General features: G+C 60.7%; 2 protein-coding genes across 2 annotated transcripts in view; both read left to right on the top strand.

Moving 5' to 3' along the window:
- The first annotated feature begins 1,866 nt into the window (after window positions 1-1,866).
- Window positions 1,867-2,684, top strand: ASCL5 (achaete-scute family bHLH transcription factor 5). Its single transcript, XM_008541074.2, has one exon. It carries the CDS (start codon window positions 1,990-1,992, stop codon window positions 2,548-2,550), a length of 561 nt encoding a protein of 186 aa, XP_008539296.2. The 5' UTR covers window positions 1,867-1,989; the 3' UTR covers window positions 2,551-2,684.
- Window positions 2,685-4,024: 1,340 nt separating this feature from the next.
- Window positions 4,025-26,561, top strand: part of CACNA1S (calcium voltage-gated channel subunit alpha1 S) — a 65,930-nt gene continuing 43,393 nt past the window's right edge. Inside the window, exons 1-8 of the mRNA XM_070602535.1 lie at window positions 4,025-4,378; window positions 6,103-6,208; window positions 18,552-18,691; window positions 20,397-20,539; window positions 20,688-20,840; window positions 23,183-23,388; window positions 24,659-24,762; window positions 26,411-26,556. Of these exons, the coding sequence (XP_070458636.1) occupies window positions 4,227-4,378; window positions 6,103-6,208; window positions 18,552-18,691; window positions 20,397-20,539; window positions 20,688-20,840; window positions 23,183-23,388; window positions 24,659-24,762; window positions 26,411-26,556 (1,150 nt within the window). The 5' untranslated portion in view covers window positions 4,025-4,226. The remainder of the gene's footprint in view (window positions 4,379-6,102; window positions 6,209-18,551; window positions 18,692-20,396; window positions 20,540-20,687; window positions 20,841-23,182; window positions 23,389-24,658; window positions 24,763-26,410; window positions 26,557-26,561) is intronic.

Genomic DNA, 26,561 nt, shown 5'->3' with positions numbered 1-26,561 from the left:
CTCAGAGCGCCAGCCTTGAGAGCCCGCGAGGGAGCTGCAGGGCTGGGTGACCACGCTGCCTCAGATGCCGGCAGGATTGTGAGAGCAGGGAGGGGTGGAGAGGGTCCCAGAGCCGTGGGTTTATGCCGAGGTACAGGAGACTGGTCCCCACGGAGCTGAGGGTCTATCTGGAAGAGGTTGCCCAGACCCTTCCCTGGAAGGCAGTGGGGAGCCCCCGAAGGCTGTTGAGCAGAGGAGCGACAGGCGAATTTGTCCTGATGTCTCCCACATCTGCTTCCCCTCTCCAGAGCAGGTGCAGGTCCCCGTGATGCTTAGGATCCCTGTTGAGTTGTCCTGGTTCCGTTCAGCGTGGAGGGCAGAGCGAGCGGGGACAGACTCGGCACTCGGGAAGAGGACAAAGATGAGATGGTGCAGGAGACTCTCAGGGAAAATGAGTTTGTCACCGACATCCCCACCGGGAGAGAGCTGGTCCCCTTGTGTCTCGTAGGGAGGCCCTGCCCGGTGTCCAAGGCCTCAGGCTGTCCCTCACTCGCTCTCCCCGTGGATGCCCCACTCGCTCGCTCGTTCAGTAAACCTTGAGATCTGCTGTGACGAGGACAGCAGTAGATAGAGGGCACTTACAGGACGTTGTGGACACACAAGAAAGAGCGTGCAGTGGGCTCAGGGAGAGCTCCCAGAGGAAATGGCATGTGAGTTGATTCTGATAACCACATGCGGTGAGCGTTGGTTTCACTCAAATTCAACACGGGCCCATTATTTCTACAATAGCAGCTTCCCAGAGTCTGCGAAAGGCTGTGTGTAGGTCAGCCCCACCCTGACAAGCCTGACTTCCTGCCTCCCTCCCTCTCAGTTATTCGACAAGTATTCGTGCAGCATCTGTGACATCCCAGGAGCCGGGCGGGACTCTGGGCACACGGAGGTCACCAGGAGAAACCCAGGAGGATGTGAGAGGGTGTGTCCTGGGCCCACGTGGACTGGGGCGTGCGAGGATTGGTGACCGCCTCTCCACCAGGCAGATGCCTTTGGAAGTCCCCAAAACACCCCCATTTCTCCAAATCAAAGACGTACTTCTTTCGATAAAGAGCCAGACCCCGCGGTGGATCTGTGGTTGCCACCGGGATTTTTACGGCTGACTCAACACGCTGTCTCCGAGCCCTTTAGAGGCAAGGTCTTGGAAGGTGTCTGCCATGAGACTTGACCCCCTCTCAAAGGAAATGGCATCATGGGGCACTTTTCATAATCCAGGCCCAGGAGGGGTTTTCGGATGTTGTCATTTGATTCTCATTTATTATTAATCTCCTGTGAGGGATGTTTTGATTATCTCTGTATATGGGAACCATGACTCAGAGAGGTCACCCACCCATTACGGGTGAGCCCAGGATTTGAACCCGGCTCTGCGCATCCGCTTCAGCAGCCCCGGCGCCTCCGCTCGTGATGCTTGCATCCCCCTTGAGGGTGGGGGGAGGGGGTGCACAAAGGAGCCCACAATACGAGGCCTTCCTAATATGTTCGCTTTCCTCTTCTTCAGAAACGTTTCCCGGGACTCCTCTGCTGAGCTGGCACACTCTGAACAGCGGCCATCACTCCCGGCCCCCGGGCAGCCCAGGGATCCCCAAGGCCACGAGGAACAGGAATCAACTGGGCGCGAGGGCCCAGAACCGATCCGCAGGGTTAGCGCTGGTGTGGGGCGCCCGCGCCGGGCTGCCCGAGGAGGCGGGTGCGGAGCAGCGCCAGGGCCCCGGAGTTCTGGGCGCCACCGCCTGGATTTGAGTGGGTGCCCGTTGCAAGGGGCCACACGAGTCCGGAGTGATGGCTGGCGTTAGGGAGACCGCAGAAGCCACCCCAAAGAGCGAAAAGAAGCCCTAGCAAGTCCGGGTAGCCCAGAGCTGCTGCTGGCGATGTGACCCGTGCGCGTGGGCAGGACCCCGCAGACCCCAAGCAGCGGCGATTCGGGGAGGGCCTGGCTCCGGGCCCACCGCGCGCGGCACCATGAGCAATAACTTCTGCCGGGCCCTGGTGGACCGGCGGCCCATGGCGGCCCCCGGCTGCATGCAGCTGGGCGTCGCGCCCCCTGGACGGCAGGCGCCCCTGCCGCCCGCCGAGCCCCTGGGCAGCGTGCCCCTCCTGCTGTACCCAGGCGCGGCCGAGCCGCCCTTCTACGAGGCCTACGCGGGCGTGTTCCCCTACGCGCCCTTCCCCGGCGCCTTCGGCGTCTACGACTGCCCCTTCGAGCCCGCCTTCATCCAGAAGCGCAACGAGCGCGAGCGGCAGCGGGTCAAGTGCGTGAACGAGGGCTACGCGCGCCTCCGCGGCCACCTCCCGGGCGCGCTGGCCGAGAAGCGGCTCAGCAAGGTGGAGACGCTGCGCGCCGCCATCCGCTACATCAAGCACCTGCAGGAGCTGCTGAGCGCCGCCCCCGACGGCGCGCCCCCCGCCGGCGCCCGGCCCCACCGCCCCGGCGACGCGCCCCCGGCCCTGGCGCCCGAGGCGTCCCAGGCCTCCCGCTTCTCCTCCTCGCCGCAGTTCGAGTCGGAAGAAGCCAGCCACTGACCTGGCCGTGGCCGCCCGGGGCTCAGGGGTCCTCGGGGCGTCCCGCTCCCCACAGCAGCTTGGGGGCTCAGGGTCACCCGCGTGTGGCGGGGCCCTGACACTTGGAGATCCGCGGCGACACCCTCCCTTCCCCACCGCCACCACCGCCTCCTTCCTTCCCGCTTGGGGACGAGGGTGCAGGGCAGAGTACGAGGGGCGCAATAGAGACCCGAGAGCGCGGTGAGGGCGCAGGGCCCGGGGAAGCTCCGGACGCGCGCCGCGCCCCCTCCAGGCCGCAGGAGGGCGACCGGGGACGGTCGTCCGTGGGTCTGGCTCCGGCTCTGCTTCAGCCCCTCGCTGGGCAAGTGGGAGCCCGGCTCCTGGTTGTGCACAGCCGGCCGCGGGGGCCCTGCGTCTGCGAGGCCCCAGGAGGCGAGCCGCGCTTCGGTTCGAACCCGCCATCCCCGGCTCTCCACCAGGTGGCCTCACGAGGCCAGGATCCCCTCGGGAGCTTCCCGCCCCGCCCCCGGGAGAGGAGCCCAGAGCCGGAGGGGGGAGGCCGGGCTGCTGCTCGTCCTCAGCCCGGATGGAACCGACAGACCGAGGAAGAGGCCGCACGTGCGCCCCAGCGGCGCTCTCCGGCTGCCTTGATGGAGGGCGATCATCCGCTCCCCGACTCCCAGGGTGGCCTTTTCCTTGTTTTTTTCCTGCTCAAACTGGAGCCTCTGTGGGCGGCGGGACCAGAGGGGTGTGTTCTGCGCTGTGTTTGCACCAAGGGGTGAATAAAAGATTGCTGAGTTTTGTGATCCCTGCATGGTCTGCTTTCCTCGCCTACCCCGCGCTCCTTCTCGTCCCCACTCCCTTCTCGGAGCACGTGCTGCGGGTGTGGGGGGTGTCCCGTGAGCTCACGCCTGTGTGCCAGGGACAGCGCGGGGAAAGGCCCTGAGACACACCACACCCTGCGCAGTTAGGCACACCGCACACAGTTACCACCCAGTGTGGCCGGTGCCGCCGAGGTGTGCACTTCCGGTTTCTTCGAGGTCTCCACGCCGTGGGGAGGGGTGAGCTTCCCTTGACATGGGTGTGCACGGGGCTGGGGGCTGGGGGCTGGGGGCGGGGGCGGGCGGGAAGCGGGGAGAGGAGGAGGCTACACCCCATGGCTGCAGGTCCTGAGATGGGGCGCCCTTGGAGTTGTGCCGAGCTGGGCCACCTGGCACCTGTCCTGGAATAGTGTCACTGAGCAGGGAGGAGAAAATCAGCTTGGCATGGGGGAGCCGGTCTGAAGTTTGAGGCTCCTATCATGGGTTGCCCCCCCCCCCCGAACTCTATCCCCTCAGCCTTGCAGCCACCCATTTTGTCTCCCCCTGCCCCATTGGCGCCCCATCCTAGGCCTGTGTGTGTGTTCCTCCCCACCCCCTACACGGGGGACATATTGGGATGTCACTGGCTGGGCTGGGCAGGAATGACAGCTGCCTGGCCTCAGGCACTCAGGCTGGCCAAAGGGAGACGAGGGGAGGGTAATTTTACTCGCTGGGCGCAGGGAGAGGAGTCCTCCGGCCCCCACCCCCGCTGGCTCAGCAGGGCAGGCTCGGCCAGCGGGCTCAGCCGGCCAGTCCACAAGGCGGGGGCATTGGGGACGCAGGGAGGAGAGGGCAGTGGGGTGGGGGAGCCGGGACAGCGAGGCTGCCAGGGAAGACATGGAGCCGTCCTCACCCCAGGATGAGGGCCAGAGGAAGAAACCGCCCAAGAAGCCGGTCCCAGAGATTCTGCCGAGGCCGCCCCGGGCCTTGTTCTGCTTGACCCTCCAGAACCCTCTGAGGAAGGCCTGCATCAACATCGTGGAATGGAAGTATCCTTTAGGGCCCGGGGCAGCGGGGCAAGCATGGGTCACGTGGCAGAGGGAGGCAGTGGGGGGCACAGAGATGCGTGAACTGCCACACAACAGCGTGAGGAGCCTCTGGGGAGGAAGCCCTCCATGGCAGGGGACCCGTGGGGCTTCTGGGGCCTGAGCGTGTGACCCAAGTCCTGGTGACAGCCCCAGGTGCCTGCTGACCATCTATGGAAGAGGCCAGGCTGTTTCACGGGGCTGTTCCCAGCCATGTCCAAATCCACATTATGGTGGGCGCCTCTCGGGTTTTGAAGCAGGAGAGTCATTTTAATATGGGGTGGGGGAGAAAAAAGGAGGGGTCTTTGCAAGAAAATTCCCCATCGTGAGCCGGGGAAGGCTTCCCCTCGTCCCCCCGGGGCAAATCCCAACTGGGGATGGAGATGGAGGAGAAAGAGGCTGAAGAAGCTGGCCAGGAGGGCTCCCTGGTGCGGCCCTGGGCTTTCAGCTCAATGGCACCAGGCTGGGGCCAGCGGCTTGGACTCCCTCTCCGTCTGCATTAGCTCTGGGGGGAAGAATGATGAAAATATCTGGGTTATTTGGGGAAGGAGAAAGGAGCTAGAGGGAGGTGGGGAGGCCCACGTCAAGTGGGTTCTGAGAGAGAGGGTGGAAATAGTTGAAATATTTTGGAAGCGTTCTGGAAGACCGGGCTCCCAGCAGCTGTTCCCTAGAAGAAAGGAGAGCATGGGGTGAGTATGGGAAACGTATGGGGAGGACAAGAAGAACAAGGGGCCAGGAACACGTGCGACGAGGTTGCAACCGTCTGGGTCAGAGTCCGCCCTGCTCCCCAAGCTGCTCTCAGCCCAGCCTGTGGGAAGTCCCGCTGCCGCCCCCTGCCTGGCTCCCGTGGGGTCAGTCCCCACCACGGTGGGTTCTCTCCTCCGTCTCTGCTCCTCTGTGCCTTCTCCTCTTGCAGCGTCTCCCTGTGGCCGCCCCTCTTCTCAGAGACTGGAGGTTGCTGGGAAAGGAATGGGGTTTGCCGTCTACACGGCCTGCCTCCCCCCACCCTCCCACACCACGCACACTCTCCTCCCTTCCTTTCCTCTGCTTCTTCCACACCGGCTTCCCAGTGGGTCAGCCTCTCTGGTCGGCCCGCCCGTCCTGCTCACCAGCAGATCAAGAAGGACTGGACCTGGGGGCACCCTCTGGATATGACCGTGGAGGGGTGGGTGGGTCAGGGAGGGGGCTGTGAGTGGGTGCTGATTCGGTGGGTCGCCCAGTCCCTCCTCGGGCTCGGAGATGCAGGCTCCATCTCTCCACCTTCCCCCTCTCCCAGGCCCGCTCTGTGGGTACCTGGCCCTACCTGCACCAGCCCACAGCCTCCCTTGTCATTTCTCTGAGTGAGACGCAGGTTGTCTGGCCAGAACCTCACAAAGTCCTGGCTCCTCGGGAGGGTGCAGGTGGCAGTGGGGTTGGCGGGCAGGCCTTAAAGTGGACCGTTAGTTAAGACTTTCTGGCCCTTAAAGCTGAGTAGCCCTCGGCGGGGGACCAGAGCTTCCTGGTCCCAAAGTATCTACGGTGGAAGTCACCTGTTCCTGAGGAGAGGGAGCCCGGCCCTTTCTGTCCCCTGCAGGACAGTAGGGAGGGGGCCCGTTGGCCCGGCATCACAGTCACAGTCCAGACTGACCCCCAGCGCTCTCTTCCCCTTAACCCTGCAAATCCCACGCGCTCCTTAACCCTGGCCCCAGACCCTTCGAGACCATCATCTTACTCACCATCTTTGCCAACTGCGTGGCCTTGGCCGTGTACTTGCCCATGCCGGAGGATGACAACAACACTCTGAACCTCGGCCTGGTAAGATGGGGACCTGGTAAGACAGAGACCCCCTTCATGGACCGCCTGCTGGTGAGTGATGCAGGAGCTTCCATCCGGAGGATGCAGACCCCGCCCTCCCAACCACCTGCAGGGCCGGCTGGGCAGCTCGACAGCTTTGCAGGGTGGGCCTGCTTCTTCTGGATCCCGCCGTGTCACCAGCTGGCACTGCTTGAGATCTCTCTGTGCCCGGGCACCTTACAAGCATCAGCTCCCGTAGTCCTCACAAAAACCCCGTCCGTGGAGCAGTCCCATTTGACAGATGCGGATGCTGAGGCTTAGTAAGGCCGGCTGGTGAGCGGTGGTGGCCGGCTCCCCTCCCCGGGTGTAATCCAGAGTCCCCATGCTTCCGTCCAGCCTGCTTCCTGGGGTGGCAGTGGGGTGGTCTGGTCTCAGGATCCCAGAAGGACACGGTTGGAGTTCTGTACCTCCTCCTCTGCCCCATCCCAGCTAACATGAACGCAGAACCACAAAATGCCAAGCTGGAGGGGGTTTCCAGAGTCAGGTCCTTCCTCCTCCCATCTCTCTCTTTTGTGGATAAGGAACAGGAGATTTGGAGGTTAAAGGACTTACGTACCCAAGAGCTGGATGATAACAAAAATGCTTAACGGTTAGGAAGCGCTGTTAGATGCCGGCTTCTGTGCTAAATGTTTTAGGGTGCCGTCTTTTTTAACCCCCGTAACTACCCCTGTGAAGTCAGTAACGTTGTTAGAGCCATCGTAAGACAAGGAAACTGAGGCTCAGAGACCTTGCCCGGGGTCACCCACACACAGGTCTTCCCTAGGGTCTCAGACTCGGACCTCCCTGGCTGTCAGACCTGCCCGGGTCTCCGATGTGCTGGGGAAGCCCCCGGAACAGTGGTCTGGGGCATTTGCTGTGCAGCATCCCCAGGGAACAGGACAAGGGACCCGCCGTGCCAGCAGGCTTTCTCCTGCACTGGCGCTGCCGGCGTGGGAGGGGACAGCCGCTGAGCGGGTGCCCAGGGCCTGGGAGCGAGGGGTTTCTCTCCGCCTCTCGTTTTTGCTGGTTTCCATGGGAATCCGTCTTGAGTTGCGGGCGAGAAGCTGGGCGTCTAAGTGTGAGCTTGGCTGGAAATGGAAAAATCTCTGAGCTGTGGAACGTGGAAGGAGAGGGTCGGACATGGGCAGGGCTGGCGCAGAGGCTGGCGGGCAGGTGATTCTGGAGCCCGGGCCTCCACCAGGCAGGCTCAGGGCCCCCTGCCCTGCAGCCTTTCATATTTTATCTCCGAGAGAAGGGGACCACTTTCAAAAGAAGCTCCGCCCTCCTGGAGGGTATTGAATTCCACCTTAGTGGGTGTGGCGTCTCCCTCTTGAAACAAAACGGCCACGCTGGATGTTTCAAATGGTCCTGTGGTTCCTCTTCAGCCTGGGGGCTGGAGTTACAGAGCCTCCGTGTGCTCTGAGCTCACAGGGATGGGAGGATGACTCCCCTGGAGACCTTCCCAAAGCAGCGAATGTCAGAGCTGGGTGGGCCATTACTGGTCAGTGAGGGATGCTTTCCTGTGAAGCCCAGAGAGGGCAAGCGATACTCAAGGTCACACAGCCGGCTGAGGCCTCCTCACTGTGCTGCTCAGTTACTTGTTCATGTCCACAAAGCCAGCAGGAGAAATGAGAGGACTTAGAGCCCGAGGAGAGAGGCCAGATACTTCTCTCCCGCTTGCCCGACTACCTGCTTTGTAGGAATCCCAGAAAGGCTGGGGACCTCCCAGTCATCCAAAATAACCCGGAGATTTTTTTTTTTTTTGGAGGAAGATTAGCCCTGAGCTAACATCTGCTGCCAATCCTCCTCTTTTTGCTGAGGAAGACTGGCCCTGAGCTAACATCCGTGCCCATCTGCCTCTACTTTATATGTGGGACGCCTGCCACAGCATGGCTTATTGCCAAGTGGTGCCATGTCCACACCCAGGATCCAAACTGGTGAACCCCGGGCCGCCGAAGTGGAACGTGCGAACTTAACCGCTGCACCACTGGGCCAGCCCCAACCCAGAGCTTTTAAGAAGGGACCAAGGACCAGGTCTTCACTCACTTTCTCATTCGTTTAACAAATATTTGTTGAGTGCCCTTTCTACCCCTGGCACATACTGGGGGTATAATTGGGAACCATAGAGACATGGTCCCCGTTTTCACAGAACTTAATTAATTAAACCAATTAAATAAGTCGTTACAAGGAACCAGGTAGTTGAATGGAATGGGGAGCGTGCAGGGTGGAGGTTGTGCTGGAGGAGAACCTGGCCAGGCTTGGGCTTGGGGCCGGGGAGCTTCCCTGGGGACGGGAGGAGTGACTTGAGAGCTGAGGATGAGGACGGGTGCAGCTCCCCAGGGGCCCACGGTTTAATGCCCTGTGGTCGCAGTACCGATGTTTTGAGTGGTTTCGTCCTTGAACTCGTTTTGTAAGTGACATCCACTGGGACAATGGCACATGCACCAGGAGCTCTGAGCCCTGGCTCGCATGTGGTCCCACATCCTGCCACCTCCCGTCACCTCCCCGCCTCCGAGGACAGACTCTCAGCTCCACCCCTCGCCCCCCGGTGCCCTGGGCTCTTTGGTGTCTAAGGACAGGGCGTGGCAGCGGCTGTCCCCACCCTGGGCTGACACTACCACAGTCCCTTCAGTGGGCAACTGCAGGCCGAGCCTGCGGCCCACACCCCATCCAGGTACTTCGTGCCTCCTGGGCCGAGGCTGCAGTGCCCTGGGTGTTGTCTGTCCAGCTTGGGTGGAGGCAGCCGGCCTGTGAGAAGGGAGATGCTGGCTCCACGTCCCACCTCCGGCTGGGACACAGGAGGTCTGGCTGCCGGATGGTGGTGTGGGGACCTGGCAGCTGGTGGGCGGCGCAGGCCCTGGGTCACAGAGGGAGGTGCCTGTGGGCGTCTGCACCTGCCCCACACAGCATAACATAGGCATTAAAAAACCACTACCGTAGGCTGGAAAGGAGACCAGAGAGGGACGGCAGACGCTTTTTACTTTAGTTCCTTTAACGGCACTTCTTTCCTACGCTTTGAACAAGGCATTTTCGTTTTGCACCAGGCCCCCCAGTTCTGCAGCAGGTCCTGATCAGGGATTCGGTGTGAAGGAAAGGTTCCAGAAGCCGGACGGGAGAGGGTTCCAGGCCGAGGGTGCCCCGTGAGCAAAGGGCAGGGGGAAGAGACAGAGGGATGAGTTGGGGATTTAGGAAAATTTGAGGCCACTGTGTGGAGTGTGGACTGGGGTGGGGTGGGGAGGCCACTGAAGTCATCCCAGCAGGAAATGGGAGAGACGATCCAAGTACTGGTGACGGTGGAGATGGACGGGAAGATGACATCGGAGGATATTTAGGATCAACGGGACTCCATGACGGATGGATATGGGGACGGAGGCATGGGGGAGGGCAGAAGAAGGAAGGATGACACTGGGGTTTCAGGGGTGGTGACAGAGCAGATGGTGGTGTCACTTACCAAGACGGGCAGCACTGGGGGAGGAGCAGGCTGAGTGGAGGAGGGACTTCAGGCATGTCGAGATCCAGGTGCCCGTGTCCACTGGGCAGGTGGATTTGCTAGTCTGAATGTTTGGTGACAGCACTTTCCTCATGTTGGGTGATGGCAGCCTGGCTGGGGTGGGGTGGTCAGGGGGCACCGGAGCGGTATGGGAGGGAGGCAGGGAGCCCAGGAGAGCACGTCCCCAGTCCCTCCCTGCCATCCTGCTTTCTCCTGACTGTGAGGTGCTGCCTGCCCAGGCCAGAAGAAACACTCAGGGCATCCAGCCCCGGCCCCTTGGCTGGGCTCCCTCACCCAAGAGAGCAGCCTGCCATAGACGTGGAGGGCCTGTGCCCAACCCAGCCCACCCCAGAATTCTCCCAGCAGAGGGAGGCTGGGGGACGCAGGTCACAAAGGGGCACTGTTTGTCAAAGAAGCAGGAGGATGGAATAGACACCAAGCGACCACCCGGACCACCAAGAGGGCAGCGAGATGTCCAAGGGCAGCTGGAAGCCAAGACCAGAACCCAGAGCCCCGGTTCCCAGCCCAGACCGAGACCCCCCAAAGCCAGCTCTGCCCCTTGAAGTCCCACGTGCTCCCTGCGGTCTGCAGGAACCCCGCTCCCAGGGGCACCCCGTGATTAAATTACGGGAGACCATCCCCTTGGCCAGCCTGAGCGGACCCCCGTGGAAAAGCAACATCAATGATCAGAGTTGCGAATTATCGGGCACAAGCTAGAAATTGATGGCTTGGCTACATTATCTCCCTTCATCCTCAGAGCAATTCTGGGTCAAAGTACGGTTTTCAAGAAGTGACAACACGACTCATGTATAGAAGGAGCACTGTCAAAGATTAATTCAACTCGTACGAGAATAAGAAGGAGGGTAAAGCTGGTTCAGAGCCGTTAGAGGAGCAGGGTATGGACTATGGGGGGAAGCCACAGGGACCAGGGCGCGGGTCAGATGCCAGGCTGGCGGACGTCCTCCAGGCAGCAAAACCGTGGCTGCCGGGCTCATCTTCTCTGTCTGGCAGAAATCGTTGCCTCTCGACAGAACAGCCAGAGTTAGACAAAGGCACATCCTCTGAGTCCGTGGATCCCGGGGTGGGAGGGACACTTGGCAACATCTGGAAATGGGCATCTAGTGGGTTGGGTCCAGGGATGCTGCTAAACATCCTGCAGGGCACAGGGCAGCCCCCCTCCCGCCAACAAAGAATTATCCCGAAATACGAACAGGGCTCGGTCGAGAAACCCTGCTCCAGATACTGAGGTCATCCTTGGCCAGGCCGGTTATCAAATGCTGCCACAAAACATTATAGGACATGGCACTCTCCCTTTGCCGATTTCCACGTTCTGGATGATTTTTGGGGAACCCCGGTCAAGTTGGCCTTGCGTGCAGCCCGGGGTGGGGCGGGCGGCCTCTGGGCCCCTCCTGGGCTGGAGCGGCGCCCGCCCTCCAGAGTCAGCAGCCTCGGCCCGCCCCCCGTACATGCCTGGGGTTCGGGTTGCTGCACAGTCGTCCACGCGGCTGCAGCCCGAGCCCCTGGCATCCAGGGCGGCTGTGTTTTTATAGGGTCTGGAATGCACCCGCTGCCCTCTGCAGTCAGCTGCCTGCTCCACATGGGCATCTGGGGAGGCTTGGGGCTCAGAAGGACCCCAGCCCTGGCCTTGCCCTTCAGAGATCCGGGGCCTGCGGGCAAAATGACAAGAAAGCCTGGCTTTGGGCCCCGCTCAGAGCCTGCCCTCTCCCACCTTGGGGACTCGGCTGCCCTTCTGGGGACCCCCAAGTCCGCACCCCTCCCACCAGGGCCAGGGCCTACAGACACGAGATGGTGAATGAAGGAGCCTGTGAAGAAAGCTGGCTGCTTGTCCAGGCCATGCTGTCTCTGGGGGAGTCGTGGGAAAGCACAGGGCTTTCCAGCCAGATGAATCTGCCTCCATGCTGGACCTCGCTGGCAGCTTCCTGGAGTCTCTGAGCCTCAGTTACCCCATCTGTGCACAAGGGACCACAATAACCACCCTTTTGGGACTGTGACATGGATGAGAGCAACCACTTCACGTCCCGCCTGGTACATGAGAGTTGCTCAAGAAATATTCATTCCTCTCCTTCTCTGCCTTCCCAGCAATCACTGAGCCCAGGCCTGGGGAGGTGCGGGGCATGGTGGGTCTGGAGGTGGGGCAGGAACCGACAAACCCTCCCAGATGTCCCCGGTCTGCCCTTTCTCATACTATGGATGGTGGTTAAGACCACGGAGCCTGGAGTTAAACTGTCTGGATTCTCGGGATGGCTCTGACGCTTAGCAGCTGTGTGATCCTGGAGAAATTACTTAACCTCTCTGTGTTTCAGTTTCCTCCTTTGTAAAATGAGGGAAAGAGGAGCCCCTCAGAGTGTTCCTTGAGGAGTAAATGCATGTGTTGGCTAGAGTAGGGCCTGGTACCTAAGTGGGTGCTTAAGGACCTCAGTATTATTATCACGATCACCCGAGACAGTGCTGGCCTCCCAGCCTCTGCCAGGCCAGGCACCTGCCTTCCCTCAGCCCCGCATGCATGGACTCCTCCTGTGCTCTCAGCTCCGCTGTCTCCCTTGTCTAGGAAGCCCTGGCTGGTCTACCCGCCTGGACCTGGGGGAACCTGGATCTGGGGGGGGGGGGCAGGAAGAGCAGCAGGGCAGGAAGGAGGAAGGAGAGCCCATGTGGATCATGTCTGTGGGGTGACAGCCCCTCCCCAACTCATCTCCGTCATCCTCCAAACCCGGGGGCTGAGGAGGTGACTGAGACGGATGCCGGGGCCTGGACGTCGTGGACGGTGCAGCCACAGGACATCAGGCGGCTTCCTGAAGGTGGAACAGGGCCTCTGCGCCCCGGCGCCTCGCTGCCCCTCTGTCCTGCTTTCCTCCTCCGTGAAGCAGGGAACATCGGGGAGCGGGGTGAGACTCGTCCACCGCGGAGAGGCTGCAGGAGCATCGTCATTTTTCCTAGCAGCCAACTTGGCCTGGACCCTGCGCCCCATCCCGCTGGGCTGGGGAGATTCTGGGTGCCCTCGGTCGCCCCATGTGCCCTGGCACATGTCCTGGCCCTGGTCTCAGGGCTCTCATCCATGTCACAGTCCCAAAAGGGTGGTTATTGTGGTCCCTTGTGCACAGATGGGGTAACTGAGGCTCAGAGACTCCAGGAAGCTGCCAGCGAGGTCCAGCATGGAGGCAGCAGATTCATCTGGCTGGAAAGCCCTGTGCTTTCCCACAACTCCCCCAGAGACAGCATGGCCTGGACAAGCAGCCATGTAGGTCCTCTGTCCACGCTGGGCGAGGCCACGTTGTTCCAGTCCTGTGGTCCCTCGGGCCCACGCTCCACTGTCTCCATCGAAGTTTGGGATGCAGAAGTCCTTAGGATGCAGGCATCCTGGGCAAGGCAGGACCCTGCTTTCTTGGGGGTCCCCGGGCCTACCCCAGAACCTGCATGTCTTGGGGCGCTGTGTGGATTGACTGCGGGGTGCACATCTGGGCTGCTGGGGAGCCAGCCCTCTTGCTTCAACCGCTTCCTCCGCGTGATGTGTTCAGGCTTCGCAAACACGGGTCTGGGCTGGACCGCAAACCTCTCCTCAATCACCCCTCTGCCTCGGGGACGGAGGAGGGATGAATCCAGGGGGAACACGTCGCTGGCCCCTCAAAGTCTCTAGGACGGCGGGACCTGGCCAGCCCGCCCCCAGTACCTGCTGGGGGGCCCCCCGAGCTGGAGGGGTGATTGAGGAGCCCCTCCCCACCTAGCCAGGGTTCCCTCTCCCGCAGCCAGATCCAACGTGCCCTAGAGAGTTAACAGATAGGGGAGAATGCCCCCTCCCAGCGGGTCACAGTGTGCTGACCCTCAGGAATGAGACTCGGCCCAGGGGACGGGCAGGCCTGTGCTGGGGGCAGCCCTTCTGTCAGCCCCGCCCCCCACGGGCCTGTTGGGGTTCTTCCTGTGGCCTCCGTAGGTCCGGGGACCTTCCAAGGGGGCCGCGGGGCCGGGAGAGCGGAGTCCAGCCTCCTGCAGGCCGCGGTGTGGGGCAGGGCTGGGGGAAGCGGGGGTGGTGACAGCCCCTCCGAGGTCCCAGACAGTGAGACGAGGCTGGACAGGTCCCTTTGCGGGGAGCCCAGCCAGCTGCCACCACCTTTGCACAAAGCCCACTGTGTCCCAGGTCGGGCCCGGCTGACCCTTGGAGGTGAAGACTCGGCCTGAAATAGGGGCAGTGGGAGGATGGGGGACTGCGGTCTGAGCCCCACTTTTTGAGCCCAGGACTGTGGGAGGGTCCGGCTCCAGTGCCCCCAGGAGCAAGTGCAAGGCCTGTGGGTCAGGGCCACACCAGGCCTACCCCCCAAGCGTGGCCCGTGGAGCCCCAGACGGAGACTGTGGGGGGTGAGGACCCCCTGAAGGGGACATTGGGAATGAAGGCCCTTGTGGGGAACCGGTAACGGAGCTCTCACCTGCCAGAGTCGGACGGGCCCCCGTCCTCCCCTGAGGTCAGGGGGGTGGGGAGTCGGGGCCATCTCCCCTGCTCTGGTGTCGGAGCCTCTGGTCCCTTCTCGGAAATAGAGACCCCGAGGCTGCACCTGTGTGGACTCTGCATCCAATTCCAATGTGTACGTGGGGGGTTTCCCCTTCACCGCCCAGCAATGCTCCCACGCCAGCCGGGGGTCCTGCAGTTCAACTCAGTTCTGACCTTGTCTGCCCGGAGTTGGCATAAGATCCCACAGGTTAAGGAATGGTTTTAGGAGCTCTGTGCCAGAAACAGGGTGAAGACCTTATTATAAATCACAATATCACGGCTTCCTTTGACACCACAGCAGCAGTGACCATTTCCCATTGTTTAGTCATTCAACAAACACTTCTTGAGCACCGACTGTGCTCCAGGCTCTAGATGCGCTCCAGAGCTGAGATTCTCAGATGATCTGTGGGGAAAGACTGGTTTGTGGCTTTTGCTTCAATCTGCCGTGGACTGATGTGTGGGCCCACTTCGCAGGACCACTCCACAGCTGGCGTCACCTGGGACTCGCTCTGTGACTTTGACACCCCAAACTGGCCTGTCGTCCACCGTGCCTGGAGGTTGTGCACGTGACCACAACAGTTCCCAGGTGCTTGTTCTCAGTGCCTACACTTATCTCAGGACCAGCGCAGTCCCTGATCCGTACCCTGAGTGGCAGCGCGCTGAGGACACCGGTTCCTCCGTCCGATGGCGAACGCTGATGTGGTGGGTGCTGTTGTAGACGCAGGGTTGTGGCAGGGGACAGAGCCAAGGCCCCGTGCTCGGGGACCTTCCATGCAGGTCAGGAGAGAGAGCTCAAAGAAGGAAAGAGACCCACAGCGTGCCACGGGGCGGCGACCGCTAAAAAGAAAATAAAGCGGGGGACCGGCCTTGTGGCTGAGTGGTTAGGTTCGCGCAGGGTTTCGCCGGTTCGGATCCTGGGCACAGACATGGCACTGCTCATCAGGCTATGCTGCTGGGGAAATGTCACCTCCCTCTTGTCCTTGCGGCAGGAAAAACACGGGGGCCCCACGGTTAGGGAGACACGGGGTCTCAGGAGGCTGTGGTTTGGCGAAAGTCAGCAAAGAGCCACACGGTGTCACCAGACGGCGAGGACACAGGATGGACTCTCCCTGTGGGGTCACAAGGGTCCTCCCAGATGGGTGACGGCCTCGGGGGCACTCTGTGCAATGGGGTGCTGGGGACAGAGGCACGGACGCTGGGGGGCCGGTGGGGGAGCCAGGGCGTGGACGGCCATTCCTCATGGCTGGCCGGAACCCCAGCAGGCCAGCGGGGGCCAGCGGGGTCAGCAGGGGTCATGTCAAGGAGGCCCTTGCCTGCCACGGAAGGCATTTGGCTGGGTAAGGGTTTCCTTGAGGAGTTGTGGGCAAGGAAGCCCTTTTATCTACACAGAAAAGGGGCCGGGCCACCGAGGGCACAGACGACGAAACACAGGGCATCGAGCAAGGGCACTGGGGCCTCGAGCAGAGGGGACAAGGAGGAGGGAGCCCAGCAGGTCGAGAGGCCTGGCTTGGTGGGCGGGACCCGGGGGACAGCAGTGGAGGAGACCAGAGAGACCCTGGGCGTCCGGCCTGGGCACCTTGATGCCTCTGTTGAGACAGGGCCACACGAGGAGGATTCCGACGTGAACGTGTTGAGTTCAAGACAGGACGGAGCCAGCCGACAAGTCCCCTGCGGACGTGACCTCAGACAGCAGCTCCGTGCAAACCAGGAAGCCAACAGAACAGGGGGTGGGCGGGACACAGACCCCAATGAAGGCCCGGGTTTCTCACAAGAAGAGCTGTGACCTCTCGGGCGTTTGGGGAGTGCCGGGCAGCAATGGACCCTCCCCCACAGGAGGCCCTGTAACCGTCAAGACGCCTCTTCCAGGTGGCTGCCATGATCTCTTACAGATGAAGAGACTGAGGGTCCCAGAGGCTCAGGAACTTGGCCAAAGGAGCAGAGCTGGTGCGACCATCACGCCCCATGCCCGCCGCCTCCAGCTGCCGATGGCCGGCTCTTGAGGTGCCGAAGGAAACTGGGATGTTTTGGGGAAGGTTGATATCTTTGATTTGGAAGGACAGCCAGTCTTGCCCGGCGCATCCAGTCCAGCACTTCATACATATCTGGGGAATGACTGTCCGTCATTCCTCTGTGACAGCCTGAGGCCAGGCTGGAGGGGCCATGCGGCAACCCAAGGTGACACTGATGACACTGTTCCTATGACGGAGAAGGGACACCCCCCTCCCCCACCCCCTCGAGGGCAGGGGCCCGTGCCGTGTGCACACACGGGGTTCCCATGGCAGTGCGTTATCATTCCAGCGCTCCAGGATGGGGCTGGGGGAGCGTGGGGGGGCCAGCTGGGCCTTGTTGCTAAGGGGCCGTGGGGCCTGAGTGACCCCATCTGAGGCCCACGGCCCCGGACAAGCTCGCTCCGGGCCAGGCAGCGGGACGGACAGTGGCAGGTGCGGGCAGCTCTCCTGTGTCGGTGGCTGGCTGGCTGCCCGGCCTGTGAGCACGGCCACTATTTTGGGCCCTGTTGTCCCTCCCCTCGGTCCCACATCTGCTGTCGGTCCCCCAGGGTTGCAGCAACCTGAAACCCAAAGGCTGGCTTGACTTCCCTCTGCTCCCTGCTCTTTCCCTCACTGCTGTGCCCCGCGGAGGGGGCAACCACCCGCCCCCTTCCACCCTGCTCCTCTCCCAGGGAGGGCACCCAGTCACCCTCTGCGCTCCCGTCCCAGAGCGGGCTGCCCCGTGATCCCCACCCGGCGCCTCGGTGAGCCCGGTCCCTGTCAACAGGCCCCGTGGCGGCATGTGCGGCTTTGCGTCTTAATTACCCATCATGGTTTTCCAGAAGAAGGAGAAAGCTTCGGGGTTACAAATTGTAGAAGGAATCAGGAGCAGGGATAAGGAAAACAGGCTTTGTCCTTATTGCCTCAGTTTCCCCCTCTGTATAGAAGGGAAACGACGCTTTCAGGAAAATTCTCTGAATAATAAGTTGGGAGGTTTCTGGGGCTGTATCCATGCGAACGTGTCCTGTGGACGAACTCTTCCTCCCCCCGCCCCCCGCACCCCTTCCCACTTGGAAGTTAAAATAAATTCTCTTCCAAATCATTAACGGGGTGGCCGGTGCCCTGATCCGCCCCCACCCAGATTAAAGGAACCTCAAATCTGTAACATGAGTTCCGTCTCCACAGTGTGAGGACAGAAAGGCCCTGGGCCATGAGCGCTGTCTTAGGGGTGGGTGTTGGTGACTGATGGTAACGGGGGGCTGGATGGTGGGGCACAGGCCCCTCATGCGTGAACCCCAGAGGGAGCCCGTCCAGCTCCCTGTGTGCCTCCTGGGGCTGAGCAGTGTGGCGGCCTGGTCCGGGCAGCAGGCGGGGTGGACACCCCGCTCCCCATTCCCAGGGGGCTGGGCCTGTTTGGGGGGGCTGGGAGAGGGGGCAGGGCCCCCAGGGTTCCGACAGCCGCGAGGAGGGCAGTTTCCACCTGGAGCCCTGATGGAGGGACTGCCTCCTCAGTTAGAAATAGCTCTCCCCTGGCCCGGGGAGGGGAAGAGGACCCGGCCAAGGATGGGGTAACCGAGAAGAGCGTCTGGCTGCAAGGAGGGACCGGGGCAGTCAGCACGGCCTTCCGCAGCGGGGCTGAGCTGCAACCCTCCGCCTCTTCCCTCGGGGCCTCCTCCGCTCATGGGGCACCCCATCCCCTCACCCTGCATCGCAGGGCTGTGCCCTTTAGGTGACCGCCGGGTGGGTTGGGGGGATGGGCAGGGGGTCACAGAAAACATAATCACAGCTAAGACCCTGGGCAGCCAGGGAGGGCCGTCTGGAGTTCTGAGACATGCCCCCTGTCCTGGCGTTAGTCCTCCGACGGTGGGAGAAGAAGATGCCCAAACCGGACATGACCTGCCCGGGCTGCTCATTTGTTCCCCGAGTTCCAGGCCCTGGAAGGAGAGAAGTGAAAAAATGAGCAAAATCCTCCACACTTCACAGAGTTTGTGTTCTAGTGGGTGAGACAGAAAGCGAACGGGATAAAAATATAGGCAGTATTTTTAGCCAGGGATAAGTGCTAAGGAGACGAAATCACACAGGGAGGAGGGATAGGAAGAGCCAGAAGTGGCTCCAATGGTACTTACGTGGCCAGGGACGGCCTGGGAGAGGACGACTCTGAGTAAAGACGTGTGGGAAGCGAGGGAGCCGGCCATGTGGGGGTGGGAGGTGGGTGTGGAGGAGTCCCCACAGAGGAAACAGCGAGTGCAAATGTCCTGTGGCAGGCGGTCCTGGAGGGAAGGGCAGGTGTGGAGCTGGGGTGCACTGGGGAGGTGCAGGAGTGTGGCCTGACCGCGCTCATTCCCACAGGAGAAACTGGAGTATTTCTTCCTCATCGTCTTCTCCATCGAAGCCGCCATGAAGATCATTGCCTACGGCTTCCTGTTCCACCAGGACGCCTACCTGCGCAGCGGCTGGAATGTGCTGGACTTCATCATCGTCTTCCTGGGGTGAGCCGAGCCGGGGCTGGAGGCCAGAGGGGCTCTCCGAGGCCCCGTGCCCACCGCCACCACCACCAGCACCCCAGAGGCAGGACGGACCCCAGCGCTGCACCCGCCCCTGCCAGGGAGCAGCCTCTGTTGGGGGCCAGCCCCCGGGGGGACGCGGCCGACGTGGGTGGAGAGTGGCACCTCCCCCGGGCAGGTGGCACCTCCTGTCCCCCGCTGGGCACTCTGGGTCCCTTTATTCTTTCCACGTCACCCAAAATCGGAAATGACGTGTGTGGCTCCGGTGGCCGGGGTTTCTGAATGTTCGTAAAGGTCTCGACCTCTCTCGTCTGTTCGTTTACTCCACGTGCCTTCGTGGAGCGCCTCTTGTTTGCGTTCACACAAATGGCCGCATAGTCACCCGCCGGGTCCGTCTGAGCCCGTGTGACAAAGTACCACACTCTGGGGCCTGAAGCAGCACAACCGTGCTTCTCAAGGTCCTGGGGCCGGAAGTCCGCGACCAGGCTGTCTCCAGGGCTGGGTTCTCCTGACGCCTCCCTCCTCCGCGTGTAGACGGCCGTGTCCCCCCAGGGTCCCCACACGGTCTGTCCTCTGTGCACACGCACCCCTGGTGTCCTTGTGGGTCCAAATTTCCTCTTCTTCTGAGGACCCCAGGCAGATGGGGTCAGGGCTCAGCCCTACAGCCTCGTTTAACCGCATCACCTCTTTAAAGGCCCTGTCTCCAAATGCAGTCACGTTCTGACATTAGGGCTCCAATATGTGAATTTGGGGGGGGACACAATTCAGCCCGGAACATAACTTCTAATAACCACCACCCAATTAGAACAGTAGCGTTTGTCAAGCCCTGCATGTGCTTTCCATGTAACATCACCTTTAATTCTCCCAGCAATCCTCTTTTCTTCTCCACATAAGGAAGCGAAGGCTCAGAGAAGTCCAACAACTTGCCCAAGGTCACACAGCTAGCCAGTGGCAGTGCCAGGATTCAAACCAAGGCCGTCTTGGCTCCAGAGGCTGCTACGTGACCACTATGCTGTCCTTCTGTTTAATAAATATTGTGCTGATTCTTTCCTAATGATCCAATGCTGCTTAAGCAGAAGAGGGAAAATAGAGGAATTCTGTGAACCAGCCTCTACTCTCGATGAGCCACCCTGGTTAGAAGCGGAGGCAAATGTCTAGAGAATAATAGTGTCAGCGACAACACCACACAGGGCACCATTGCGTCCCACGGCAACGTGTCCAGGGGGTCAGTGGTCAAGGAAGGACTCATAAAGGATTTGGGCTGGACTTCAAAGGATAAAGGAAATTTGAGTCAATGGAGAGAGGAGGAGGAGAGCTGGGAAATTATGAGGCATTGTCAGCACGAGGAAGAGCCACAGGGAGAGCCAGCCCCGGCTTTCTCCTCTGGTCCCCGCTGGGTGACGCCACCCCGGGGCCGGGGACTGTCCGTGCCTGTGGTTCGTGCTCCTCACCCCCCGGCGCCCAGAGTGGACGTCACAAATGGGTCCCCTACTCTTCGCCGAGTCTGAGCTTGGCCCTGGGGTCTTTTCTGCTAAGACTCTCCAGATGGGCTTTAGCAAACGTCAGTCCGCGGCTGGTGAGCCATGTTCCCATCCCCCGCCTCCCCCGAGCCCTTTCCGTGGGTCCCCTGAGTGCCGGAGTGGGGGCTCACCGGCCCGCTGGCTCTCTTCCGCCCTCTTCCCATCTCCAGGGTCTTCACCGTGATTCTGGAACAGGTCAACATCATCCAGAGCAACACGGCCCCCCTGAGCAGCAAGGGCGCCGGCCTGGACGTCAAGGCCCTGCGAGCTTTCCGCGTGCTCAGACCCCTCCGGCTGGTGTCGGGGGTGCCCAGTGCGTGGCAGACCCTGTTCCCTTCCCGGTCCCGGGGGGCTCCTCCTGCCTTGTGTCCCAGAGGCCTCTCAGATGCGTAGGGAGTGGGGCGGGGCGTGAGACCAGGACGGCGGGAGCTGACGCCTCCGTGCCCCTGCCCCCGCTGCAGGCCTGCAGGTGGTCCTAAACTCCATCTTCAAGGCCATGCTGCCCCTCTTCCACATCGCTCTGCTGGTGCTCTTCATGGTCATCATCTACGCCATCATCGGGCTGGAGCTCTTCAAGGGCAAAATGCACAAGACCTGCTACTTCATCGGGACAGGTGAGCCCCCGGGCCCCGGGGAGGAGGGCCAGGTCCCAGGGCGACTCAGAAGGGGCGAAGAAGGCCCCGGGCTCGGTCAGCGCCTCCCACGACCTTGGGCACGCTTTCTCCTGGACGAGGGGAATTGGAGGCGGACGGCTCTGCCGGGGTCAGGGCTCGCGGGAGGGGCAGGCGCCGGGCCGTACCTTGTGCTGCAGGACCCGAGCCCCGGGTGACCGTGCATCTCAGGCTTCTGGGCCGGGTGTGGGTGAACATGGCTGAATTTCTCCTGGTGCCTTCTCTGTCTCAGGGTCTTAGCTTCGGTCCGAGCGGCCCCTCGGGGCAGGACCCACAGAGTAGGGTTTGAAGGGGACCTCCTGGTAGCGCCCCAGAGCCAAAGGTGTCGTTCGCAGGGTCGTCAGAGCCGGCCCACCTCGGGGCCCCAGCAACTTGAGCGAAACCTTCTAAACCAGCAGTTCTCAAACTGTTCACCCTCGGGACCCCTTATGCTCTTCAAGATTTTTGAGGGGGCCAGCCTGGTGGTGCAGCAGTTAAGTGCGCACGTTCTGCTTCGGCGGCCCAGGGTTCGCCGGTTCGGATCCCAGGTGCGAACATGGCAGCGCTTGTCAAGCCATGCTGTGGTAGGCGTCCCACATATAAAGTAGAGGAAGATGGGCACGGATGTTAGCTCAGGGCCAGTCTTCCTCAGCAAAAAGAGGAGGATTGATGGCAGATGTTAGCTCAGGGCTAATCTTCCTCAAAAAAACAGAAAAAGAGTTTTGAGGACCTCAGACAGCCTTGTTGATCTGGATTTCATCCACTGCTATTTATGGTATTAGAAATGAAAACTGAGAAAAATGTCCTAACATTAATTTATTAATTCATTTTAAAGGAACTGTAATAAACTCATTACATGTGAACATAAATATTTTTATGAAAAATAACTATGTTTTCCCAAACCAAGAGTATTTAGTGAGAAAAATGGTACTATTTTCCATTTTCTCTGAGTCTCTTTAATGCCTGGATTCCCACGTCTACTTCTGCCTTCGGTCTGTCATGACATCACATGTCACGTAGGTTCTGGAAAACTTCACTTTGCATTCATTGCAAGATTGGGAGGTGAAGGGATAAATAGCGTCTTGGCCTCATTATGAAAATAATTTGACCAGGCGGATGCCCCGAAAGGGCCTCGGGCCCCACAGTCTGCGACTTGCTGCCCTAAGCTGGCAGCAGCTGGCGCTCAGCCTGTCTCAGCCCAGCATCACCTTACACCGGAGTGGACAGGGAAGTGGCCATGGCACGGGGTAGAGGTGACCTCCGTTAGGACAGGCCCTCCCGCCAAAGCCCCCGCATCGAGCTCACCAGAATAACACTGGCCGGCCGAGACCACCGTGGCCTGCAGGGTCCCAGGAGACTGTCACCACAGACACGGAAACAAGGGCCAAACCAACCTCACAACAGAAAACGCTGACAAAGCTTTCCGTGGTTCCGTCCCGTTTCTGCCTCTGCCTGTCCTCATGACAATCTGCATCCCACAATGAGCATCCTCAGGACGGATAGGTGGGAATTTTCCATCATGACCGTCACACCAAACATGGAGGTCTCACCTGGAGTTCCCCTGAGTCCTTGACCAGTGCTGACCAGCAGCGCTCCAAGCCCCTGGGGGATGGGGGCTACCCGGCTTCACTCGCGGGGACCCCACTCAGAGCCCAGGGCGGTCTCCGTCTGCGGGGCACGGAGCCTCCATGTAAATGTGGGTGAGCAAGGGCACACCAGCTCTGAGCGGCCAGCCTAATCCCTGAGCACAACGGAGACGAAGCGTCCTAAGATGAAAGGGCAGCCAGGATGCCAGCAAAGTTGCAGGACTTTAGAACCAACAGGAGCCCCATCAAGGGGCACAAAGGGACCGGCAGCTCAGGCCTGCAGGGAGCTCTGCTGAGAGCAGCTGCCTGCCTGGAGATGGTGACCGGCACAGCTCGTCTCCAGGCCACGGGGGCCTCTCCATTTCAGCCCCAGACGGAGCGCTCAAGGCGGAAGACCTGCCACCCACCCCACACTTCTGCCCCACGTGGCAGCCGCTTCCTTTCCTAAAGCTCTGGGGACGAGGACACTCACTTTATGCCTGATGCCTGCTCCATAGGCTGTACTTCTGAGGACCAGTAGTCAGGCCCGGGGCCCGGAATATAACCCCTGAGGCCCGCAGCTGTCCATCACTGAGCTCTCGGCCCCGGGCATCCCTCTAGGTCCCTTGCCATGAGCCCGTGTGTTGCCATCCTTTGCATTTTCGCTGCGTGCGTCTTAGACCTCTCCCCTTACTGAATGCCCGCTCCCGCGTCTGATGCTCACGCCCCTTCTGCCTGCAGATATTGTGGCCACAGTGGAGAACGAGAAGCCATCGCCCTGCGCCAGGACGGGCTCGGGGCGCCCGTGCACCATCAACGGCAGCGAGTGCCGAGGCGGCTGGCCGGGCCCCAACCACGGCATCACCCACTTTGACAACTTCGGCTTCTCCATGCTTACCGTGTACCAGTGCATCACCATGGAGGGCTGGACGGAGGTCCTGTACTGGGTGGGTCTGGGCCCCTGCCTGCCGGACCACCTCCCTCATGCCCGGGTGCTGGGGGAGCGGGGAGGCGCCCAGCCACCGACTCGAGTGTCCCCCGCTCCTTCTCGCCCCTCCCTGGGAAACCCACACAGGACGCATGGCCCCCTTCTCATCCCCAGGTGTGTGTCCCAGCATCCTCTGGGCGGTCTGTAAGGTCCAGCTTCTCTGTGCAGGACCCAAGACGCGGGTAGGAATGGAAGCCAGCAGCTCCGTGGTGCTGGTCTCGGTTCCTAGCTTCTCCCTGAGCCTGGCTGTGGGTGACTCATTCTTGACAGCCTCGAATCTCAGATTTCCTGAGGGATGAAGGGCCCCTGGAGACTCTCTCCTTGCCGCTGGGAAAGACCGCTTTCCCATCTAGCTGTTATTAGATATCAGTTTCCCCGTCTGAAAAATAAAAATACGACCTTCATCATAGGGTAGGTATGACAGTCAGAGGGAGGATTAGCTGAATTGCAGCCGCACCGGCACAGACTCGTGCCACATACGTTTTCTCGTCAGAACACATTATTTGTTGGATGATGGGCGGCATTTCTTATTTAATCCTCCAACAGGGAACCATTGCTCCCACTTTGCAGATAAGGAATTGAGGCTCAGAGAGGTCCAGCAACACACCCAGGGTTCCAGAGCTAGTGAGCAAGAGAGCCAAGAACTGGATGCTAATCCATGGGGCTCCCATCCCAGGGTTCAACCACAACGTGACACCGCCTGCGAGGGGAGCAAAAGGAAAACTGCCAAATGCTTTGCAAATATGTAGGAGGAGATCCTGTTATGGGAGCAGGTTATTAACCACGTCAGGACTGTCGTGTGTGTTATCCCACCTCTGTTACGAGCCTGTGAGGAGCGAGCACATCGTCACCCCCATTGGACAGACAGGATGATGCTCAGAGATGTTAGGCAGCTCATCTAGAGTCACGGAGGCCGTCTGTGAAGGAGCTGGCCAAGCTCAGGCCAAGACTTTTCAGTGTTCCTTCTGCTTCGTAAAGAATCAGCTGGAGACAGTGTCCACGAGAGAGTCACGTGGCGGCGGCCGGTGGCGGGGGATGGGCAGGCTCGTAGGGAGACAGGCAGCAAGGCCCCTGGGAGGTCCCTCCAGCCCCGAGTCCTAGGGCCCCTCTCTGGGCCCAGCTGGTGTCCCTCCTTGTCCCCCAGGGTCGGGGGGAGTGTGAGTGGTCTGACTCATGAGGGGACCTAGGCCCTCGGGTGGGGCTGGGACTCACCCCTCTGTCCGCGCCAGGTCAACGATGCCATCGGGAACGAGTGGCCCTGGATCTACTTCGTCACCCTCATCCTGCTGGGGTCCTTCTTCATCCTCAACCTGGTGCTGGGTGTCCTGAGCGGGTAAGACAGCTGGGAGGACGGGGGAGGGGGAGGAGAGATGGGAGGGGGAGGGCAGGGAGATGTGGCTCAGACCCGCTGCTCATCCCTGGGTCCCATTTAGCCAAGAGCGTGCTCCCTCCTTGAAAAGGGAGAGACAGAAGAGGCAGGCAGGAGCCGCTCAATTTGTTCTTTGTCTCCCTTCTCCTATCCTTGCTTCCTTCTGTCCCTCTGCATCCACACTCTCTCTGAGCGAAGCCCCCAAGACGCCAGCCTCCTGGCCACGGCTGTGCCTGAGCTGACGCTCCACACTAAGAGTCAGGATAGCCTTTGGGTTAAGCATGCAGACTCTGGAGCTAGGCTGTGCAATTTTAAATCTTTGCATTACTGCTCGGTGGCTGTGTGACCTTTGCCTAGTTACCTAACCTCTCTGTGCCTCAGGGTCCACTTCTGTGAAAGAGGAATAATTACAGTACGTGTTCCATGGGGTTGTTGGAAGGATTAAGTGAGTTAATACATAGAAGGTACTTAGAACAGAGTCCAGCACATGCTAAGTGCTTAGTACTAACAGTCATTATTCACGAGAGCTGTCCTCTCTGTGACAGCCCCACCCCGGCCACAGTGGAGAGCCTGGAAGTGGCCGTCAGCCCACCCAGAGGCTTCCCTCCAGGCGTGCTGTGGACAGAATTCAGGGGTCTGTGACCTTGGCCCGGAAAGACTTATCTTTATTTTCCATTAGCTCCTAATGAAATTCAGTCTTTCCTTTCATTACGAATGTGAGCAACAAGCCACCGTGGGACTGGCTCTGCCTGTGATTATCCCGACAGAAATCGTGCATCACCTTGCAGTGGTTGCTGATATTACTTACAGCTCCGCAATGATGACCATCCTGAGACCTGCGCCTCCACCCCGTAGTTAACGAGTTATAAAAAGTGTATCTATAAACTTACCACAATTTCTTTATATTCCAGTAGCGATGTTTTAATAGGACTGGTTCTTTGCCATGCCCTGCTTTTACGTTGTGCATTTTACGTTATTCTGGGGAGGGATCCACAGGAGTCACGGGACGACGGAGGGTATACGGCCGCAGTGGGCAGGAGCCCCGCCTGGCCCTGACCCTGGGGCTGTGGGAGGGCTGAGGTGGGGCGGGGCTGGCCCTCAGCCCATCTCCTCAGACCCACGACTGTGCTGGAGGCCCCCTCTATCCCCACCTGCTCTGTGGCCGAGGGCTGCCCTGCTGGTCTGAGGACCCCTCGCTGGCCCTCGGGTCCTTCCTCTGGGGCTGCCTCCTGGTTTCTTCTCGGCCCGGGAGAATTTCCTCCTGGCTTCAGGTCTGCAAGCAGAACTAGGTTTCTAAGAAGGTTTAGAAGTCAGGGCAGCGTGGAGATTGGAGGCCCCACGGTTGATCCCACGGGGACCATGGGCCGTCCATCACTAACCCGCAGACGAGGCAGGGGAAGATGAGGTGGGATGAGAAGAACGAAATGAGAAGGAGGCGGGGGCCCCGTGGTACTCCTGGAGGGGGCGCGGGGGCAGCGGGAGGGGCCGGAAGGGCCCCTGGGCCCCAGGCGACACCGGCCAGAGGAGAGGCGCTTGCAGCCAGAGAGTGTGCTCTCCGTCCTTGGGGCGCTCAACCCTCCCCGCTTCTCCCCGTCCCCCCGTTCCACGTCAGGGAGTTCACCAAGGAGCGGGAGAAGGCCAAGTCCAGGGGGACCTTCCAGAAGCTCCGGGAGAAGCAGCAGCTGGAGGAGGACCTGCGGGGGTACATGAGCTGGATCACGCAGGGCGAGGTCATGGACGTCGAGGACTTTAGAGAAGGTGCG

Source organism: Equus przewalskii, chromosome 31 (assembly GCF_037783145.1).
Source record: "Equus przewalskii isolate Varuska chromosome 31, EquPr2, whole genome shotgun sequence".
Lineage (NCBI taxonomy): Eukaryota > Metazoa > Chordata > Mammalia > Perissodactyla > Equidae > Equus > Equus przewalskii.
The sequence above is the reverse complement of the archived record's forward strand: the minus strand, read 5'-3'. Positions and strand labels throughout refer to the sequence as shown.

Coding starts and splice junctions, on each gene's coding strand:
- ASCL5 (XM_008541074.2), top strand. CDS start 1,990: ATGAGCAATAACTTCTGCCGGGCCCTGGTGGACCGGCGGCCCATGGCG.